This window comes from Aegilops tauschii, chromosome 3 (genome assembly GCF_002575655.3).
Source record: "Aegilops tauschii subsp. strangulata cultivar AL8/78 chromosome 3, Aet v6.0, whole genome shotgun sequence".
NCBI lineage: Eukaryota > Viridiplantae > Streptophyta > Magnoliopsida > Poales > Poaceae > Aegilops > Aegilops tauschii.
The window spans coordinates 594,870,655-594,894,450 of NC_053037.3; the positions used below are offsets into that span (position 1 = coordinate 594,870,655).

At 45.2% G+C, this 23,796-nt stretch overlaps 1 protein-coding gene across 1 annotated transcript; it reads left to right on the forward strand.

Annotated features, from left to right (window-relative positions):
- Positions 1-247: 247 nt before the first annotated feature.
- On the forward strand, positions 248-756 carry LOC141020769 (protein FAR1-RELATED SEQUENCE 12-like). The gene is made up of 2 exons (XM_073495713.1): positions 248-331; positions 427-756. Exons 1-2 carry the CDS (start codon positions 248-250, stop codon positions 754-756), a joined length of 414 nt encoding a protein of 137 aa, XP_073351814.1.
- Positions 757-23,796: the final 23,040 nt, after the last annotated feature.

Sequence of the window (23,796 nt, forward strand, 5' to 3'; positions counted from 1 at the left end):
TTTGCACAAGGTTGTTAATGAAATGCTGACCGTGGATGAGTTTGAAGCAGCTTGGGCTGAACTGCTAGACAGATACAAGCTGCACAACAACACTTTTTTGATCCAGATTTTCGAGGTTAGGCACAAGTGGCAAAACCTTATTTTAGTGGTAAATTCTGTGCGAAGCAAACCAGTACGCAAAGGAGCGAAAGTGCAAACCATTTGTTAAAGGGCTACATCCCCCCCCCCCCCCCCCCCCGCTTGCCCGATGAACCTTTTCGTGAAGCAATACAGCAAGCTGCAGTTTGACCGGGAAGCTGAAGAAGGGTTCCAAGAGAAGAGGGCCAGGCTGGTATGTGCAAGCAAAGATGACATTATGCAACCTGATATGACCCGTTCTCCGGTTTTTTGTCATTCTGCTAATATGTTTCTGCTGACTCCTGGCAGGGCGGTGTAGTTCTGCGATACGATTTCCCTCTGGAAGAGCATGCGAGCCACGTGTACACCCGGACTATGTTTGAGATGTTTGGTCAGGCTTTGTACCGTGCAGGGAGATATGATGTCGAGGAAGTCCAACGAGGCACAAGGTACCTTGTGCGGCATGTTGAAGCTGAGAAGCGAGAAAAGTGGTGCCGCGAGATGCATGCGGTTGATGTCAATGATGGCGGCGCTCGTTACACGTGCGGATGCGTCTTGTTTGAGCACATGGGGATGCTTTGTTGCCATGCTATCAAGGTTAATCCTAACACTACAACTATATGCGAGTGCCTTGAATGAAAAATATTACTTGTGTCATTCGTTTAGCCAGCTTTTCAGCTTCATTTATGTATGTCGTTGAACCATCCACCTTGCCTTTGCGTCCTGGTTCTTATTCATTTGGGAGTGCGGAAGATACCGAGTTTTCATGTATTGAAGAGGTGGACAATAGATGCCCGCGACAACTTGCCGCTGCACCTCATCCATTACCAGAAAGATCAAGGGCCTCCGCAGTTGTCTTCCTACTGGCATACTGCACTACACCTGACAGCGCTCGAATTTGTGCAGCTTGGTGATAGCAATGTAGATGCATTCGACAGAGCAATGGACATTTTAAATGCAGGCAAGGCTGAACTGACCGTTTTGGCCGCGATCAAAGATGGCAAATGTTTGGTGGACCAAACTCAAGTTGGGGAGTCAGCCAACCCAACCATGGCTATGATGGCAAACGGCTCGCAACAAGAAGATGTGTGTTCTCAGATGTTCATCTCCACTGAATGTGGCCTTGGCTCTGTCTCTGTGGTATCTGATTCGAGGCGTCCATTGTCCACATTACTAGCGCCTGATAGGAAAAAGCAGAGGGGTAGGCCGACAACGGCGAGGGACAAGCCTGGATATGAGATAAAAGATGCAAGATCTAGATTTTGCACAGTTTGTAGGGAGAAAGGGCACAAGAGCACAACGTGCCCCCGCAGGGGGACCTTCCGAAGAAACCGCGCAAAATCCCTACATGTAGAAATTGTGGTGTGGCCGGGCACAAGAAAACAAGCTGTTTCAACCCGGTGTTGCCGTTGGTGAAGAGGTCGCGCGACGGACCAGTCGAGTGATCTTCAGTTCGTTTTATGATCCGTAAAGTTCTTGATTCAGTCCAGATTTTATGTAGTCTGCTTATCTGGGCTTGTGATTTGCAAAAGTAATAAACATTGTGCCTATGTGTGTGGTAATGTTGAATAATTAGGCATTTCCCGTTTAGTTTAATCCAGAAAAATAATGGATAAAACATGAATAGCAATATATTGATGAAACTAGAAACTAGCAACAATTCGTTGAGACTAGTCATACAATCAAAATCATAAGCAAAACGCATCATATCCATGTCAATTGCTATTAGCAATAAACCAAATGCTAGTCCTAACAGTGAGGATAAGATGACATACGGCGCAGTAGCAGAAGGTGCAGATGTCCCGATCGTCATGTCGCTGAAGAGGTCCTTGACGTCGGGGAAGAAGTCATCGTTGGGGAACTCGTCGTCAGTGATGTCGCCGTTTGCAGCCACGATGAACAAGACTCCAGCAGTCGCGTAAGGACGCTCCCCAAAAACCTGATCGCCCCTCTCCCGTACCGGATCACAAGAGGCGGTGTTTTGGAGGCCTGCTGTCTCACTCTCCGGTGCACGCCAGGAAGCGAGATGGGAAAGAGGTAGACGGTGCAATGCTCTGGAACAATGCGAAGAGTTGCGTCTCGTTGGAAAGAGGAGCGACCTCTTATAGGAGCAACGAGATGAAACTGAAATGGACGCACTAATTCTCATTAAGGAGAGGAGAAACAGACGCACTAAAAATCCTATCAAGTGGTCAGTTTCGTCTCCCATTAGTAGGCAAATCGTTTCAAGTTCTTGCATGACAAAATATGCTAGCACGCACGGTATGAAGAAACCAATGTACTAATGAAGAAATGAAACCAAAACCAAAATATTGATGCCATCAATGAGGAGATGAATGTCATCATTCACCACCATTCGGTTTCATTTTCCACTAGCGCAAATATTTTAACTTCTTTCTTGTCATGCATGAACGTGCCACATGGGCCTATGGGATTTTCCTAGAAATTATTGGATATAACAGATGGTTTAAATCCCAATAATTCTAAAAATCCCCCACCAGATCCCAGAGGCACATCAAGTTTGCCTATGGTTTCAAAACATTGTTTATATACCGGTGTTTCGGTGGAGACTGTTAAGTTGAACTTCCACCTAGAACTCCATGCTACACTCGTTCACAACTTGAACAGTGGACTACGCCTTGAACTGCAAGTTTTGTGCAAACAAGTTTCACGTAAAAGCCTTGACCGATACTAGACTGCTGAAAACTTTCCCGCGGGTAGGAGCATATGCGTCATACTCCGGGGCCTCTTCATGAGTTTATTAGAGAACACCCAACTCTCACAGACCGTGACGTTTAACAGTCTAACTCATATAGGTGTGTTCTTTCTAGATGTTCTGTAGGACAACATCTTTGCCTACCCAAGCCATTCAAAACACATTAAGATAAATATCAGCCTACCATACAGATTAGGAGAGAATTGCATCATAACGGAGTGGATTTTTGTCAAATAAATATTCTCCTCTCAGTTATCCAATAGTTTGTCTCGCCAATTCTAATTCACGGGATCTCCGATCACAAAGAATAGGTTACCACCATGAACAACTTATGTAGTGGGTCTCAATCCCATCTCCTTCGATGCATTGTCTATCACATTTCGTGATAAACCCTTTGTGAAGGGATCTGCCAGATTCTTCGATGTGTTTATATAGTCCAACGCTATAACTCCGGAGTTTCTCATGAACCTGACAGATTTCAGTCTCCTTCTCACGTGTCTTGATGACTTCTTATTATCCTTAGAACCGTTTACCTTGACGATCACTGTTTGATTATCACAGTTCATTAGAATAGCTGGTATTGGTTTTTCAACCACCGGCAAGTCCATCAAAAGTTCTCGAAGCCATTCTGCTTCAACTGTTGCCGTGTCTAATGCTGTGAGTTCTGCTTCCATTGTTGACCTTGTTAAGATGGTTTGCTTGCAAGACTTCCAGGAAACAGCAGCACCACCAAGTGTAAACACATAACCACTTGTCGCTTTAAGCTCATCAACATCAGATATCCAATTTGCATCACTATAACCTTCAAGTACTCTTGGATACCCGGTATAGTGAAGCCCATAACTCGCGGTACCTTTCAGATAGCGCATTATTCTCTCAAGTGCATGCCAATGAACATCTCCCGGGTTTGAAACAAACCGGCTTAGTTTACTCACAGAAAACGAGATGCCAGGCCTCGTAGCACTAGCTAAATACATAAGCGAGCCAATGATTTGAGAATATCTCAATTGATCCTTTGTTTCTCCCTCGTTCTTCCGAATTAAAACACTCGGATCATAAGGTCTCGGAGAAGGTTTGCAATCTGAATATCCAAAGCGATCCAGAATCTTCTCCATATAGTGAGACTGCAAGAGAGTGATCCCACCATCACAACCTCTTAAAAGCTTGATGTTCCAGATAACATCAGCTACTCCAAGGTCTTTCATCTCAAAGTTTTGATTCAGAAAATCTTTCACTTCCTGAATGACCTTGAGATTTGTTCCAAATATAAGTATGTCATCAACATACAAACATAATATAACTCCTTCGCCCCCACCATGGCGATAGTACACACACTTGTCGGCTTCGTTTGCAACAAAGCCCGTAGATGTCAAAGTTCTTTCGAACTTCTCGTGCCATTGCTTAGGTGCTTGTCTCAAACCATACAAAGATTTCAACAATTTACACACTTTTCCTTCCTGACCATCTACTACAAAACCATCGGGTTGTTCCATGTAAATTTCCCCTCCAACTCTCCATTTAGGAAAGCTGTCTTAACGTCCATTTGATGAACGAGAAGATTGTGTGAGGCGGCCAATGAGAGTAGTACTCGAATGGTGGTCAATCTGGCCACAGGCGCATAAGTATCAAAGAAAGCTTCACCTTCTTTTTGGGTATAGCCCTTGGCAACAAGTCGTGCCTTGTACTTTTCAATTGTACCATCGGGCCTAAGATTTTTCTTAAACACCCACTTACACCCTACAGGTTTACACCCATAAGGACGATCAGTGATCTCCCATGTCCCATTGGCCATGATAGAATCCATCTCACTACGCACAACTTCTTTCCAGTAATCAGCATCATAAGATGCATAAGCTTCTGAAATAGAAGTGGGAGTATCATTCACGAGGTACACAATGAAATCTTCACCAAATGAATTTGTGGTCCTTTGTCTCTTGCTCCTTCTAGGAGCTTCATTGTCATCCTCCTCAGGAATGTCTGTGTGTTTCTTCTCGGAATGTTCCAATGGAACAGTAGGTCCAGGAGTTGTCCGTGACCTCTGACTAGATGAGCTAGGCATATCCTTCATAGGAAAAATATCCTCAAATAAAGTCGCATCATTCGACTCCATGATGGTACCAACATTCATGTCAAGTACCTCAGATTTCACCACTAGAAATCTATAGCCAATGCTATGGAAAGCATAACCCAGGAAAACGCAATCAACTGTTTTTGGCCCAAGCTTACGCTTCTTGGTAATTGGTACATTGACTTTCGCCAAACAACCCCAAGTTCGTAAGTAGGAAAGTTTAAGCCTTTTCCTTTCCCATTCTTCAAACTGGGTAATCTCTTTATTCTTCGTAGGAACTCTATTTAGGACATGACTTGCAGTCATCAAAGCCTCCCCTACCATTCCCTGGAAAGTCCCGCTGTATCTAACATGGCGTTAACCAAATCAGTTAGAGTTCGGTTCTTTCGTTCGGCAACCCCGTTTGACTGGGGAGAGTAGGGAGGCGTCCTCTCATGTATTATACCATGTTCCTCACAAAATAAATTGAACTCATTGGAAAAATACTCTCCACCGCGATCCGACCTAAGCCTTTTGATCTTTCGATCGAGTTGATTCTCTGCTTCGGCTTTGTAGATTTTAAAGTAGTGCAAAGCCTCATCTTTTGTTTTCAACAAATATATCATGCAATATCTAGTAGAGTCATCGATTAGAGTCATGAAATATCTTTTTCCATCTTTTGTCAACACACCATTCATCTCACAAAGATCTGAATGTATGATTTCAAGTGGTGCCAAATTCCTCGCCTCAACAGTCGCATGAGACTTGCGAGGTTGCTTTGCTTGCACACAAATTTGGCACTTAGAACCTTTGACAATTGTAAATTTTGGGATTAAACTCAAATTTGCTAGCCGCGTCATGACACCAAAGTTAATATGACAAAGTCATGAATGCCAAACATTTGATTCAGTTTCACTGCAAACATGATTAATAACTTTAGTGCAAAAGTCCGACAAAGATAAGCGGAACAAGCCTCCGCTCTCATAGCCCTTCCCAACAAATTGTCCACACTTAGATACTACAACCTTATTGGACTCAAATAACAATTTATAACCATCTCGACACAAACAAGAACCGCTGACAAGATTTTTATTTATAGCAGGGACATGCTGCACGTTCTTCAGTCGCACGATCTTTCCCGAAGTAAACTTCAGATCGACCGTACCAACACCATGAACAGAAGCATGTGTCCCGTTTCCCATCAACACGGGTGTAGTTCTTGCGACCTGATAAGAAGAAAACATGTTTATGTCAGAACACACATGTACATTGGCACCGGTGTCAATCCACCAATCTGGAGAATGACATACTGAAAGGATGGTAGGAAATTTACCATACCCGACATCTTTCATGTCAACATCGCAATAACAACATTAGCGGTCTTGCTATTGTTCTCATTCTGACGCATGTCCCAGCGGTCCTTGCAGGATGAAGCCCAATGTTCTTCACTGCCACATACATGGCACTTTCCTTTCTTCTTATAAGTATCCTTCTTCTTCTTGAAGTTGGCAGGTTGTGGGGCTTTGTACTTGCCATCAAATTTTCCTTTGCCCGCATAGTTTTTGTTCTTGGGTTTGTGGGTTTGGAAATTTCTCTTTTTGTACCAAATTGGCACTGGAATTCCCCTCATGGAAACGAGCACGTGTGTCTTTTGCCCTCGCCTTCTCTTCTACATCAAGAGTGCCAATTAGATTGACAACAGTAAACTCTTGCCTCTTATGCTTCACAGAGGTAGCAAAATTCCTCCATGAAGGAGGAAGCTTGGCAGTGATGCCTCCGGCAATGAATTTGTCCGGTAACACACAATTGAGATGCTCAAGTTCTTTAGTGAGCGACTGAATCTCATGAGCCTGCTCAACAACAGAGCGGTCATCAGTCATCCTGTAGTCATGGTACTGTTCCATGATATACAACTCACTTCCTGTGTCCGCGACTCCAAACTTGGCTTCGAGTGCATCCCACATATCTTTACCGACCATGCTGGTCATGAATGGATCGACAATCTTGTCGCCAAGAACACTCAAGACAGCACCTCTAAAGAGGGTGTCTGTAGCCTGGAAAGCTTGCTCCTGCTCAGTAGTCAGCTCTCCCTCTGGCTTGCCTTTAGAGGCGTGAAAACAGTTCATGGTGGTAAGCCAAAGAACTGCCCTCGCACGCCACCTCTTATAGTTCACGCCCTCAAATGGTGCGGGCTTGAGAGTTGCAGCAAAAGCAATAGGAGAAAATTGCCTACACATATCAGGTTTTTTGGATTGTTGAATAATTAGGCATTTTCCCGTTTAGTTTAATCCAGAAAAATAATGGATAAAACATGAATAGCAATATATTGATGAAACTAGAAACTAGCAACAATTCGTTGAGACTAGTCATACAATCAAAATCATAAGCAAAATGCATCATATCCATGTCAATTGCTATTAGCAATAAACCAAATGCTAGCCCTAACAGTGAGGATAAGATGGCATATGGCGCAGTAGCAGAAGGTGCAGATGTCCCGATCGTCATGTCGCTGAAGAGGTCCTTGACGTCGGGGAAGAAGTCGTCGTTTGGGAACTCGTCGTCAGTGATGTCGCCGTTTGCAGCCACGATGAACAAGACTCCAGCAGCCGCGTAAGGACGCTCCCCAAAAACCTGACCGCCCCTCTCCCGTACTGGATCACAAGAGGCGGGGTTTTGGAGGCCTGCTGTCTCACTCTCCGGTGCACGCCAGGAAGCGAGATGGGAAAGAGGTAGACGGTGCAATGCTCTGGAACAATGCGAAGAGTTGCATCTCGTTGGAAAGAGGAGCGACCTCTTATAGGAGCAACGAGATGAAACTGAAATGGACGCACTAATTCTCATTAAGGAGAGGAGAAACAGACGCACTAAAAATCCTATTAAGTGATCAGTTTCGTCTCCCATTAGTAGGCAAATCGTTTCAAGTTCTTGCATGACAAAATATGCTAGCACGCACGGTATGAAGAAACCAATGTACTAATGAAGAAATGAAACCAAAACCAAAATATTGATGCCATCAATGAGGAGATGAATGTCATCATTCACCACCATTCGGTTTCATTTTCCACTAGGGCAAATATTTTAACTTCTTTCTTGTCATGCATGAACGTGCCACATGGGCTTATGGGATTTTCCTAGAAATTATTGGATATAACAGATGGTTTAAATCCCAATAATTCTAACAGGTAATGTACTTTGCTTACTGCTTTCTAATATACTCTTCCAGTCGTTCTGGTTGAGGCTCCTTTGAGCGAGTTGTACATTCGTTCATTTTCAAGTGAAGTTTTAGTTCAGCTGCGAGAAGCGACATTTTGGCTTGCTGTGCGGTGGTTGGATTTTCAAAACCCAATTGGGGTCCCCATCTCGCTGTGTGGTCGTCTCTTTTTATATATTTCGAAGCTTATTTGTCACAGTGAAAAAATGCCTACTTGTGAACAAATGGTGATGGCAGCTGTACGCGTGTGCTGGGGCCGTTTCAGAATTGATGTCTCAGTACCTGTGCAGAGACCGTGCACCGTGCTATGGGTTTTGGATTGGATTGGTGTTTTTGAACGTTTGAATTATTGTGGGGCTGGGGAGGTTTTGGGGGGAAAGTTCGCTCGTGGGCTATTTAAAACAATTGCTTGGTGATGCTGGTAGGCAACACTGGTCGACGCCTTCCTCTCGTTTGTTTTCCTTGCCAGGTCCTTTAGCCAGAGTAGATATCCCAGGCCTGCATGGCGCCCCTGGAGCTTTCTCTGTAGGAGATATGCCCTAGAGGCAATAATAAATGCTATTACTTATCTCCATGTTTATAATTATGTTTATGTTCCATGCTATAACTGCTATGGTTCTCGAGTCTGCAATAACCATGAGGCTCGGAGGAAGACTCATATGCACGTATGGAATAATAAACGGTAAAATGTATTCCTAGTCTGGCCTGTAAGACTAGCTCAAGTATTGCATGATGGTTCTGTTTTCCTGATCATGGGCATGTCTATGTCAGCAACCTTGAGGGCACAATGTTAAGAGAACATTTGTGTTATCGACCCGGATTGATGTTATGCTATGAGATTCATTCATCACAAGTTAATGGTAGATAACACAGAGATGGTTAACGTTTGCATGATTCCTTAGACCATGAGAGTATCGAGTTTCTTCATGCTTGCTTCATGAACTTTGGGGTTTATTAAACGTCATCCGTAAATGGGTGGCTATTACGGCGGCTTACAGGTTCATGGAAAAGTATGTCAAGTAACTTGATAGCTCAAGATTGGGATTTGCTCCTCCGACGAATGGAGAGATATTCTCGGGCCCTCTCGGTGTTACGGTATCCATCATCGTCTGGCCAGACACAGTGTGATTTGATCACAGGGATGCCGGAACATGGAAACGAGAAAAGAGAACAAAACCAGTAACGAGGTAACTAGCATAGTGGACAAGTTGTTGATCCACGGGGATGCAAGTAAATCTCACCTCGGGTCTTTGTAAGACATCGCGAAGCACAGGAATAGCTCACTGCAACTGGAGGTTCACTCGAATATTCATTCGTGTGGGTATAGGGGTCAATATGGGTGTCCACGGCTCCGATGTTGATCATTGATTGAAAGGGTTTCCGGGTCATGTCTATACTTCACCGAACTTATAGGGTCACACGCTTAAGGGTCATCTATCTGCTGAATACTAGACAAGGAGTCTAAGAGAAAATCACCAAAAAAGTTTCGGACACCGAAAAATTTCGGACAGCGGAATCGTACCGCAGAGAGAGGTCATCGGATAAGTTTCGATGATACCGAAAAGTTGTTTCCGGGATACACCATTAAGTCAAATTGGTTTCGGCACATGCCTGATAATTCTTGGAGGATGCCAGAATCATTCTGGAAGCTTTTTGGAATTTTCTGAGATAAAAACCGGAAATGTTCCGGAGCTGCCGGAGCCACTTCAGATGCGTTTCGCAGATGAAAATCACTAAAACCGGAATTGTTTCGGAATGCGTTGAAAATCATTTGTGGGTACTGGAAATGTTCTTAGCCCACATAAATATTTTCAGTTTGATCAGACGCTGAAAAATGTCGTCGTAAATAGTGAAAATCAGCTTTATGGTTACTTTATGGAAAGCCACCTTTTGGGGCTTTGCTCCAAAAGATCTTGGGGATGACATGGATGGATAGGAGCCATTTTTTGGGCCCCTCATGAGGGTGTGGCCGGCCACATGGGGTATCCCCCTTGGGGACCCTCTTGTTCATTGATTTCACTCCTAGGTCCTTATGGAAGGACTTCATTCATGTGCATTTTGGGTTTTTGTGTGAAACTACCATACCCCTTGGGATTTCCTATAAATAAAGGTGGAGGGGCAGCCCTCCACACTCACTCTTTCTCACATACAAGTGCCATGCATGATCTGACTTCTCTCTCCCTCCCAGCGAAATAGTTTCGTAGAGCCGAAAGGCTGTCTGGGTTCCGGCAGGAATTAGTTCCAGACGGCGAAGCCCTGCCGGATAGATGACACCGTATGTGTGCAACTCTGTAGAGAGATCGTAGTTTCGGTCTTAGTTCGTGAGTGCCTCCCGAAGGGCTGTCCGTGTGACCGTCCGAGTTTCGAAGGTCCTACCGAAGGGCTGTCCGAGTGACCATTCGAGTTTCGAAGGTCCTCCCGAAGGGCTGTTTGAGGAGCAGATGAGGGTATACATCCTCGCGGTTGGGAGGTTGTAAATCCTAGCTGCGGGGATCTGCACCGCCGATCGTCATCGACTCTACTTCCCGCTGCACTACGAGTCGGTAACGGAAAAGATCAAACCATGTATGCAGTCTCCATAGTGGTCCTGGGCTGGTGCGTAGGTCGGAAATTTTTTGTTTTCTACTACGTTCCCCTACATTTTCCTCTTTAGTTGGTTTCGGCTGCCTGCTTCACCCGCATGTCCGGTTCCAGAGGAGGGCGTCGGTTCTGAAAGCCCGTGGATTGGTGAAGCGCCAACGCAGGGCACTCCCTCCTTAGTCTAGCACGGCGACCGTCAAGGTGATTTATTTTAGTCACTGCTTCCCAAGAAGAGCCTGGTGCAAAACCTTTTTCCGTGTTCTTCTGTAACAGATTTCCTCTAGCATATTTTCATCGGCATATAAACTCTCCGGATTTGTTAAGTTTTCTGCCTCCGTGCTAACGAGTAATATTTCCATTTTTGCACCGGCACAGGTCGCGGCAACCATCATTGTGTATGACCAGGTCGGAGACCACGACCACCTCGTCAACGTTGGCGGCGGAGTGCGTGCGCCGTGCTCGCACGCAGGGGATGCCTCGTCCGGCATGTACGACGGCATCACTGATGTTGAAAACGACCGCGACATCAATGAAGCGTGCAACGGTGGCTTAAATGCACCTGCTTAGTTAATTAACGACTTAGGAAGCAAGTTTGCTTATGTGTGTGTGCGCTGTGGGATGCCGAACCGTTATTTTGCTTTATCCGCAAATGTACTGGACTTATGTTCTAGAATAAGTACCTTAAATCCTATGAAAAAATTGAAGCTGCTTATCGAAAAAGTGTTCCCCCACTTTGTATGCAAAGCAACCAACCAAGATCACCAAAAGATGGGTGCTGGGGCGGAAGCAGCTAAGTCGCGACCCAATAAAAAAATGGAAAAAAGAAAATACCCCGACAAACAATTGACGATAAATGGCATTTAGGAAAAAAACGAAGAATCCTCGTGACGGCTGCATCCACATGAGATCGTCCGCCAAAAGCTCTGAGTCTCCGAAGCACCGGTACCAACTAAACACCTTGGAAAAAATAGGCCGTGCCGATGACGAAGCTGGCTGCCAAGTGTTTCCGCCGTTACGCGATGAAACGTCCGCATGCAAACCCGGTCACGGAGTTTCCGCGCGTTGTGCGGCACCGAAAAAATGTGCCCTGCATGAGTGAATAAGAGGGGCCGAGCCTAGGGCAGCAACACATTCTGCTCCGGGAGGGGGGGGGGGGTGCTGGTAGGGGTGGTGTGGTGTTGGTGGGTGGGGTGTGGTGGTGTGGTGCCATCCCAGCCGTCTATAGCGGTATCTGCCGGGATCCACGCAACCGCGGCCCCCGCCGCCTGCGGGACGGACCCAGCCGGAACGTACCCAGCACCCGGCCCGCGCCCCTCCCTCCCCCGCGAAGCCTACCACGTAGCCACGCCGGCCAGGAGGCCGCGTGCCGCCACGGCGCGCCCGCACCCGATGAAACGACCAGCGCCACCCAATCGCGCTGGAGGGAGAACAAGCCCCGCCGCCGCCGGCGCCGGTCGGGCGATGAGCGAGGAGGAGGGGCGGCACGCGTCGGAAGATCTGGAAGCCCTCCCGGGCGGGTGCCGGCGCGGGGGGTAGGGTTTCGCCGACTAGGCCGTTTCCGTCCAAGGATTTTCCTACCTGTGTGAATTCCTTTGAGGCTGCTTGTGGATGGAAACAAGCTAATCACCCCGCACGTGTGTGTGTGCGCGCGCGTGGATCGAAAACTCTCTCGCACGGGTGTTGCGGTGCACACCGATGCGTGCGTGCCATGATGACAGATTTCCAGCATCTCTCCTGCTCCCTACCACAGCTATAAGCTGCTACGCCGCATGCTACGCGCCCCCTATGGGTGATTGGACTCGCCGGCCCCCTGTACGTCCTTGGGTGCAGATGCGCCTCCACAAGCGTAGCTGTGTGGGATCATTTGTTGCCCTTGCTCCCGTCTGGACGTACCTCTTCATAACGATTGTTTGCACCTGGTCAAACCAACGGCGGCTTGCCACTGGTGTGTGGCTGTGACATTTGGGCAACTAGCACTCGTGCCCTCGTGTATTGTTTTGAAAATGCAATTTAACCTTTTAAAGAAACGTAGGGGAGAGAATGGATTAATGATGTGGTTGGGCAGAGGTAGTAATGCGCCGTTTCCTGCATGCATATCGAACCGTGGTCGGAGACACTCCACTCTCTTTGTCTTCTTCCATCGCCACCTTGCTAGCTCGTCTCCTGCAAAAGCAGACTTGTGGGAGCGATGTGATCCCTGATGCACGGACTCTCTTCGGACCATTCCCAAGCCCAGATAGCCTTGACTTGAACCGCAGGACGTCATTGAGGGAATTTGGTTCAACCAGCTCCGGAATTGGTAAGCTCCCAGCTGGACAAAACTTTTCCGAGTTCGTGTGCACGAGCTGTATACAATTCCGGGTCATTACTAACTACTTGCACGGGCGGGGGGTGTCACTGTTTATTCTGTAGGTGTGGCCAGGCGTCTTGATTTGAATTTGACGAATGATGTTAGTGAGTTCATAAATGGGACGTCATTTGTTCGTCCGATCAACCCTATGTCTGTCGACGCGAATTTAACCATGGGATTTGGTGGCCGAACTTCATTGTGTGGTAAGAAGCTATGCACTACAAGCTCTAAAGAAAAAATGAAGTGTTTTCATGGTGTGAAGATAACTCCACTTCATCAGGTCAAGTTGTTATGTCAGATATTTCAATGACAAACAGGAAAAAAGAACCACTTCTTGCAATGTTTCCTTGATTAAAGTCATCTCACTCTATCAATTCGGTCTGAGGATTGGTATGCCCAATGGTCTTATTCACTACTCCCTCTGTCCCAGAATTCTTGTCTTCAATTTGCCTTCGACGGGCTGCCAATCCTGCCGGCTGACCCCACGCCCGCGCCCCCGCCCGCTTATGGGCTCACTTTGCGTGGCCGTTCTGGATGTCCTTCTGGCCGACGGCGGTTGGCGGCGATGAGCAGAAAGGAGGGACTCGTGATGGATCCAAGGGGAACCTGTTGCTTCTGGAGGGGCAGCTGAAGGGGAAGATGTTCTTCAGCGGCAAAGCCATCGGCCTCATGGAGACCGCCGCCAGCGTGCTGGCACACTGGCTGGGCGCCTTCGCAGAGATCTGCAGGGTGACACTGATGGCCAACAAGGAGTTTCCCGGCCTATGCCGCTGGGAGAAGGCCTACGTCGAGGAGGAGCACGTGAAGCGGTGCCTGCCGGATAGGGGCGCGCTCGTCGCCATGTTCTGCGCGTGCAGGGAGATGTTCCCCGCGATGACGATGGTGCATCAGAAGTGATCCACGTATGGGGTCTCACTCTCTTCCGTGCGAGAAATATGGTTACGAGTTGAGGACTGTATGGTCGACATGCTGGCAATGCTCCTTGATCCGCTTTGCTCCATGCCCGTCTTTGCTGACGATGTAACACATCGCACATGTGTTTTGCTCTGTTTTCTGTTCAAGGCCTTGCTATGTTCTTCTTTATCAGCTTCGCAATGAAGAAAATTTGATTATGGATGACATAAAGTATTGGAAAAAGCAGGAGGGGAACATCCCGGCGAGTGGCAATATATTTGAATCAGTGTGTGAAAGCTGGCAATCAGGTACCATGTTCTGCAACTCACTCTTGCCAATGATATGACCTGGTGGTATGCATCAAATCCAGTCAAGCAGGAGTCAAAGCAATGTAAGAAATAAATCGAACACCCTCTCTCCTAGAGAGCTTTTGAAGACATGTATTCACCTGAAACAAACAACAACTTTCTTAAATATGTTTATGAGAATCTTAGGAAATCCTTTGTCTAATCACCTTCCAAAATATCAACAATAAAGCTGTAGGGGAAAAGGCATACTAACTAATATTTCTCAATTGCGCACAAATAACTCAATCCTGACCTAGATTAAAGGTAGAGTAACAAATCTATGGACGTGCATACATTTCAATTATGTGCATGTAATTATGAGCAAGAATATATATCCCACACTTAAAAGAATCTTCTTGTGAACCCTGGCAACAACTCATGCCTGCATAATGCAAAATGTAGTAAACTGAAGAGAAAAGTTTGTAGCATATTCCATGACAACAATCAAGATGTACGTTCCGGCTGATTTAGCATGAATTAATGTAGAACAAACCACGAGTTTGATGAGTGATAGCTAATTTACCTTCTTTAAATACTCATGTAACCTTGTAACCGATAACTCATATCACAATATCAAACTAAGAAGGACGAGGCTAGCCAGCGCCGCTGCGCTGGATGGTAGTTTCGAGCGCACCCTCCACGCGGGCTGTGAAGAGAACAGCTCGATCACTCCTCCGCGCGATGCATGCGTAGCTAGCAAAACCAACGTCCTCAGCCACCACGCATCCATCCATCAGCAGCAGCTTGCCAGCACGTACGTGTGCATCGGCAGCTTTGTGACGTCTACCTTGCTATGTCTTTTTGAACATGTGTGACTGCTCGTGACGTCTACCTCGCCGTCCGCCCGTCGCCAATACTTCGTCGACCGATCCGTCCGTGTATAGTGCCGATCGCTACATCGGCCGATCCGTCCGCACACCTCTCACCGGCACCGTTGGCCTGGAGCTAGGGCGACCGATCTAACGGGCCCAACAACAATGGACTATGTTCATCAGTGGCGTACCTAGGCCCCGGGCAACAGGGGCCTTGGCCCGGGGCGTGGCAGTAGGTTGCTTTATTAACTGTAGATAAAATGGTACTGTTTGCTACTGTAGCATCGGAGCTGGCCCTGGGCGTGGAGCCAGCATGCCTACGCCACTGATGTCCATAGGGTCCATTCTGTTCGGGCGTGTACTAGATCATGTCCCCCGCGACCTCCTCTACAATGAACACTACTGCAACTGATCTATGTCTCTTGCGACGACCACCACCATTACCTCAAAATGAAACGGAGCCACAACCCCGGAACCAAGGCACCAATCCGTTGTGTATCGCGTCACCGTGTGACCCTCATCTATATCAAGCAAGTTCGTCAGAATGGGAGATCATGTAACCACATGCATGTCGTATGACAACATCTTCTCCATAGAGGTAATTATCGCAACCGCCGTGTTGTACTAACCGTGGGAGTGCGTCGCTGGCGACCACAACTACTACCTCAAAATGAAACATAGCCACAACCCTGTAACACCTCCTCCATCGTCTGGTCCGCATTGATAACCTACGACGAGCTTGCCGATAAGTCAGCCTTAGTTTGTCATGCACATCGGTCTCAAAGTCAACTCGTTGGCGTTGGAAACAAAGGTCTGCACATCCCACTAAGAGGTTGCCTATCCCCGGAGATGCTCGGTTGCCTACAACACTATGAAAGTTACACATCGTGGTGTCTAAGTTGAATACTTCAGAAACTTTTGCTAGAATCTTTTGTAGGTGTAACTTAAAATAACATTAGTATACCCTAGGCATGTTAGGCAACTTAGGAAAAAATTAGGCAACTCGGCATTCATGATAGCGAACTTAAAAAGAGCATTAGTCAAACCGGCATAATGGAAGGCGAACATAGTAGGGAGTTGCTTCACATAGCACAAAAGTTGCTCGCCGTAGCATGAAAAATTCTTTTGAAAAAAGTTCATTGAAATATACCCATATGTGATATGGCGAAAAAAGTTCACTGAAATATGAACTTTGCTAACATTATCACAACTTGCCTATTGTGGCTGCTCAGTTGACTATCGTTGATGGTCAGTTTACTACGGTTGATGCTCAGTGGCCTACAAATACAATGAAATTGTCTATCATTGATGTCGAGTTGCCTGCTATTGGTAATTAATTAGTTGCCTACAATTACTACTTAGTTGCCTCACTTTGCAAATTAGTTGCGTACAATATTATGAAATTGCTTATCATTGTTTTTCTAAGTTTCCTACAAACATTACGAAGTTGCCTACCAACAATGTTTAGTTGCCTACCATTACTATTTTAGTTGCCTACAATACATTGAAAAGTATTGTAGCAACTTAGGATGATGGTAGACTATTCACTAGTCATGTCAGGCAACTTAGGATAATGTTATGCTACCTCAGAAACTAAGTTACCTACAATACTATCAACTTGGAGGTGAAGCTAGTCAAGGTAGAATATTTGTCATGGTAGGAAATTAAGATGTCAAGCTAATTAACTTGATAGTCATGGTAGTCAACTTTGAAGGGATTTTCCATGATAGGGAACCATGTGACGCAAACTAACTAGAAGTTACTTTCCTATAGCACCAAAGTTTCCCCTATAGCACCAAAAGATGCTCGTGGAAAAAAGTTAGTCGAAACATCAAAACTGCAGTGCACTCATCAGGCAACTAGTGTCTGCTCTCAAACTGACTTGATATGTAGACAAGGAAACCACATATGAAAAATCCTAAGTTCACGTTGATGGGGCTATTGGAGGCAAAATAAGGACAAACAACTTTGAGATCATTATGCACTCGAGTAGCACATAAAAATGGGTTAGCAACTTCTGGGGTGTTTTTATGCACCTCTAGTGCATTCATCAAGCAACTTGTGTATTTTTCATCATTACATCTAAAGATTTCAATGTTTTTTGTGAGCAACTCGTGAGAAAACTACAAACAACTTGTGTAGGTTTGTGTGCAGCTATTCGATCCGCCCCCTATGAAACTTCTCAACGCCCCCTATGCAACTTCTCATCTGACCCCACCCCCACACAACAACTCATCCTCACACTGTGAGCAACTCCCGTGCATCATGTGAGAAACTCCTGCTCATCCTATGAGCAACTCTAATATTCGTCAACGTCTTGCCACCTCTCCCTCTCCAATCCCGTTCATCACATGCGCGATAGTTGAAAAAAAATAAAAATAAGTGAAATAATTCTAAAATTACTACCTTAGGCAGAAAAGTGGTGAAGCATCATATCACACAAAAGAGTAAAAAATGACATCACAAAAAACCATAAGGTTATTCAACTTATTTTACTTTGCAGGTAACTTCATGTAGAAAATATGAACTACTTGCATCGATTTGTGGGCAAACTGTTTGATATGCCCCCTATGCAACTCGTGATCACCCCTAGCAACTAGAAGTCACACTGTGAGGAACTCCTACTAATCTTTTGTGTATGCAACTGTACATATCTATATAGAGCAACTGGTCTAGCAAAATAAAACGCAACTGCTAGCAAAATCCAAAAGCAATTGTCCCTAGCAAAAGAAATCCAAGCAACTTTATTCCCAAAAACACAATGCAAAACTGTTCTAACAAAACCAAGCAACTATCCCAACAAATCCAAGCAACTATGTTACCAAAAACACACACAACGCAAAACTGTCCTAGCAAAACGAAGCAACTGTTCTAACCAAGCTAAGCAACTGCATTATGATACAACGTCACTCTTTCTAGCAAATTCAAGCAACTGCTTTGTACCCATAATTCACACAATTGCCTGTCTATTGACTGCAAAAAATTGTCCCATTGATTTAACAAAAATATCCCTGATTGCGTCTCAATCCTCCCTATAATCCCCATAATGGCCTAGAATGTTGCATACAGAATGCCCGACGAATTTGATGGGGGGGAATGCCTCTAGTGTACTAGTCCCCCTTGCTCTCCAACAAATTTTATGGAAAAATGGGCGCTCTCCATGCTCACCTTCACGTAGAGCGCACCTTGTGTTGCAATGTCCTCTCCACCCTTGCTCTTGGAGACGCTCACCACCAGCGTACTCTTCCGGTAGTTGCACACGGGGCGGCGTCCCACAACCTACACCTTGGCATGAGAAGGCCCTTCGATTAGTAGCAGGAAACAATGGATCCAATTTCAAAGGCAAAATCATATGAGGTTTATACGAAAAAGTTTCACTAGTTTCACATGTTCACAAGTTTTAGGTTGGGTGTTTATACGAAGTAATCAAACATATACGGTTTCTCAATTCTCATTTGCATACTAGTAATAGTATGCGATTATAGACATAAGAGCAGTAGCATCGCAAGTTGCACATATGACATTCATCTTGACAAGGCCCCTGTTTCGAACAATGGAGACAATTGATCGAGCGTATAGTGTGCGCCCATAAAATGTTAAAAGGAATGACCGTGCCCACACCTTCAAGCCGAAGCAGAATTGTAGAAGGTTTTTGCTGAGAGCACCCGATGTACTAGATCGAATGGGGGGTGCCATCATGTCGGTGAAAGTGTTCTTTCCCGCCGATTCATCAGGTGACATCGCCAGTGGCGAGCTCCGGTCCTGCCTCCGCATGCAAACTTAATTGTAGGTATGCCATAAACTTAATGACAGGTATCTAAAACATTTAAATATTGACCAAACTATGGCCTTGTTAATGTTTCTGCTCATGAAAATTGGGCAACTGGATAATGTTTTTAGGCAATTGTGTGGTTGATTAGGGGCAACAATGTTGTCTTTCTACTATGCACAAAAGAGGATCCAAACTATGTAGGGCAACTATGGTACCTTGTTTTTTGTGTTTTTATTGCTTTTGTTGTTTGGTAATTCTTTTCAAATCACATTGCGTTTTATTTATGGTGATTTGTGATTTTTGGCCTGGAGTTGCTCTATTCTACTTCACAGTTTCTATATTGTGTTTGCACAGTTGCTTTATCCCTAGTAACCCCTTTTCACAGGCAGTGTGATGTCTTCGTTCTACAAGAAAGAACCAATCACCCAGTACAATTATGCAACTTCTAATCCACTACTAGGCAACTCCTTTATGATATCTTATGCAACAATCCCCCCCCCCCCCCCCCCCCCCAAAGAAATAGCTTGTCCAACTGTATTTAGGAAACTCCTAATGTCATTTTATGCGAGTTCCTAATGCAGAAAACACTTCAAAATGTTACTTGGCAACCCCACTTGACAAATAGAAAAACAGGAAAAACTGGGGTACTTCTAATCTACTCCTAGGCAACTCCTTCTGACATTTTAGGCAACTCCAGTCATAACCCTGGGCACTGCTCCACCTCAAAGCCGGTAGTATCTCGACGCAGCAACACCCTGACCAACTCGTGTCATCACGGAATTTATGCGTCGGTAACTCTGGGGAGACGGTAGCATGCCATTGGATATGTTGGGAGGTCGGCGTTCATTATGCCAACCTGCACACTAGCAGAATTCCAAGGCTATGTAGCAGTACGTATATACAAGAACCCGACCACTGCAACAAGCTACAACCAACCACAAGTTCCAATTGTTCTGATTTCTGAAACTACACTAGCACAAGTTGTCTGAAGAGCAAATAAGAAAAAGGAGTGAGCTATATTTCTGCAACTACAGTAGATAGTCCGCACACTAAACCGTAGCTCTGTCATCAACAATATTAGCCAAAATATATTGGAGGATTTGTACACCAAAACCTAAGCTAAAATGTGAAATATTCTAGTACCACAACTACTACTCCCCCATAGATCTTGCTTCAGAATATATACATAGGCAACCAAGCAGTATAACACTATATCACGCCTTTCACACGCCATCCGAGACCCATCGTATAAATCTAGTCTAAAAAGACACTAATCAGGGACCCCTAGTGGGAACCAAAAATTTAGCACCAAATAGTGTGACAATCCCCATCACTTGTTACAGCAGCTCACGAGCAGATTGCTAGCAGCACACCGGTTCATCACAAGCCTAACAACAGCTTAAGCAATATGGTCTGGCAGTCAGGCTGCCAGCATCAAATACCCAAGCACCCAAACCTACCGGATAATCCCCAAAGCAATACGTCTAAACTGAAATTGGACAGACACCAATCCACGGAAGCAGGAACTGCACGCCTACCAGCGAGTAAATCATTGCTGGAATTGGAGGTGCTGCCGCGCCATCACCTCCAACCTACGATAGATCCACGTCTCCATTGCCCTTCCCTCCATGTCCTGCGTCCCCTACCCATCGATATGGAGAACCTGCCATGGCGTCCGGGCGGCGCGGCCGAAACCCTCGCGGCCAAGGCCGGTGTGGACCAGAAGGAAATTCAGATGCACGCAAGAGGAGCAGGTACCTCCACGACGACGACGACGGCAACAGCGCAACCGCCACCCTCGACAACGCCGCCGCCGACAACATCGCTTCAGCTCCAGCTCCGAGAAAGGAGAGTAAGAGACGGCAACGCTGCTGCTTCGGTTCCACGGCCGGTCTTCTATTCGGGCTCCTCCGACCCGCCGCCTCCCTCTCGACGTCCCCGGCGTCGTTGCCGATGTGCTCCTATGTTTCTTCGCCACCTTCCTGTCTTATATGGATGGAGACAGGAAGGGATTAGGATAAGATTTTTTTTTTTCTGAAGAGAGATAGCGAATAGATGGAGCGCTGGTTTTCTTTAGCGACAGCTGCTGGTTTGTCGGGTAGCGGCGAGCGCTCGTAACAACGAAATCGCGCAGCTGCGTTTATTAGCATTTGAGAACTAAGAAACAGTTGCAAGGACAGGCTATGGTGGCCAACCAATCTCGTATTTCATGTGGGTGTGTTCTTAGGTTTATGCGTTTGCACCTGAGGAGGATTGATCTCATTTCATATGTGAGTGTGTCCGCCTGCAGCCAAGTGGAATCCATCAAGCAGCTAGTTCTGTGCACTTGCATATCTTGTTGGAAGATCAATCAAGTGTTGGTTTGTCTCGTCCAAAATTAATCGCCGATAACATCAGGAGCATGTCGAGGGCGTGCATGGAATTGAGCATGGAGCTGGAGAGGATCACACAGAGCGGGTGATATTAAGACGTTATTTCTGTTCGTAGGATTAGGGATTTAGTAGTTTTTTTTCCTTTTACAGAGAGGGATGGGGTAGGTTTAATGGTGTCAGATTCCTAATGTTCCGTGATTTTCTTTTGAGATGATTACGTGCTAGAATATTTTAGGCATAATTGAACAACTTGCTCGATTTATTTTGTCTACGCATATATACGTAGATATCTTTTTTTGGGCAAACGTACCTAGCTAATCAACCGAGATATCTTGATTATGTGCGTCTGTTATAGGCTGCCACATGCGAGGCCCATGTGAAAGGATGAACTGAGTGTGGTTTCTATTTCTACAACAATGAAAGGATTTTGGGCCCTATGTGTTTCTTTTCTGCCAGGATTATATGGGTTAATCTACACCGTAATAATTCAGCCCACCAAATGAATGATTAGTATTTTTTTGATTAATGTGGGATTTTTTGTGGAGTCTGTAATTAGTATAGATAGATAGGTGGTAAACCAAACCGATCCGTGAAGGATTTTGAATTATTTGTACTTCCACGCATGTTGGTAACATCACATAATTAGCTATCATGCATATTTTGTGCAACTGGTTGCGTGAGCAATTGTATGAGGTCCTTTTGAGTTTCCATAAGCATACAAAACACTTATACACATGTTATATTGCCAATCATAGGCCAAAAGTTTAAGCTTATAAACAATTGTGTAAAAGTATAGCCCAAAAGTGGGCTTTGCAATATAACCAATATTCAAACTTCATATTGTTGCATGAATAATAGCATTCAACAATATGAGTTTTACACCTTGAATGAAAGGAAAAAGGGACAAGTGAACAGTATCATGGGTACATGTCAACCGGAGGCGCATATGCATATGTTTGGTAGTAGAGAAACAAAAGCTTATATGACATAGTAAATCTTTGCTCGTAGCTAGCTACCAAACGACAAGTTAGTGAACAAGTTGCATTCATTTTAGTAGGACGTGTCCACCAAAAACATCTGTGCAAGTGGCAATCATGGCCAACCATCCGTCAAATGGATTGGAAATAACTGCGCATCTGCACGTTGGCAACCGGAGTGCACTATAAGTAGCCACACATAGTGTAATCGAACAATCTTTGAGGGTTCTCAGCTCTAGTTCATCTATCAAAAAAGGATTGACCAACCGATCACCAATATTCACATAGAGACGCACGGAAACTTGTCGGTGAGCCACTAGAGATTGGGAGGTATCGAGATATTAACTCAAACAATGTTTAGATGGGACTTTCATCACCTGATGATTCACTGCGTTCTGTATTGTATATCGACTAGCCAGTTCATTCAGTCACGCAGCCCCTCAGAGGAGTCCCCTACAAACTCCCCCTCATGGACACGCCTTGCAAGGAAAAGCTGTTTCTGGAGCACAACCCCATCCACTAGGTGTATGTGCTTCCCCATGGAGAAAAACCTTCTGTGAGTCTCTAGTCATCGTCAAGTACGCTGACGAGGCCTTCGACGGGCCACACATCCTGCCGACTGACCTCCACCAGTGGGCCGATTCTCTCTTTTGGTCCAAGTTCTTCGCAGAAAAGGTAACCATCTATAGAAATGAGTCTGATAAATCAAATCAGTTCTGCTGGAGTAGGACATTCCCACGCCCATGATTATATTGTACATGTTGTCTTGGGCATTGCTATTGGTCTACAACATATCTGTTCATTCAACTCTTTCTTATATGTATACAAATACATATTCTTAAAATCCTAAAGATAATGTTATTGGCTTACCAGTATGAGTATATTTTTCAATATTATGATAGTCAAAGTTACATTTGAATGCACAATTCTAGAATGAAAAACATTCAATATTTGGAACCCAATTAAAATACTCACATGGTACTTTCTTCATCCCGTGGCTGACGTTGGGGATAGAGGGGGAGGCGCAGAAGGTCCTTGTCATGGACGCACACTGGTTCTCGAGCAACCGGGGCACCCACGTTAAAAGTTCTAAAAATATTCAAAATTCAAGAACTTTTGAGTCACAACTTCAACTCATAGTTTGAGAAAGTTAAAAAGAGAAAACATTCAATGAATAGTGGTCCACTCAAATTTGGTCCGTGTACGCTACCACAACAATTAAAAAAAAATCGAGCTGTGAGTTGAACTAGTTGTAGCTGAAACGTTGTGACATGTTCGATACTATATGCTATGTCTATGTTTACTCAGTTACTTTCAGCAGTTTTGAGAACTTTTGATATGTTTCTTTAATGTTGGGTGCGTCGGTTGTACAAGAACTCCAGCTACACACGATGTACATTCTCGAACGTGGATGCCATTGCAAGATACTACTCCCTCTGTTCGGAATTACTTGTCGCAGAAATGGATGTATCTAGATGTATTTTAGTTCTAAATACATCCATTTTTGTCCATTTATGCGACAAGTAATTCGGGACGGACGAAGTATGTTGTTTGGTTAGTTGCCCCTGTAGTACTCGTTCAACGCTCGACTTCCCAAGCCT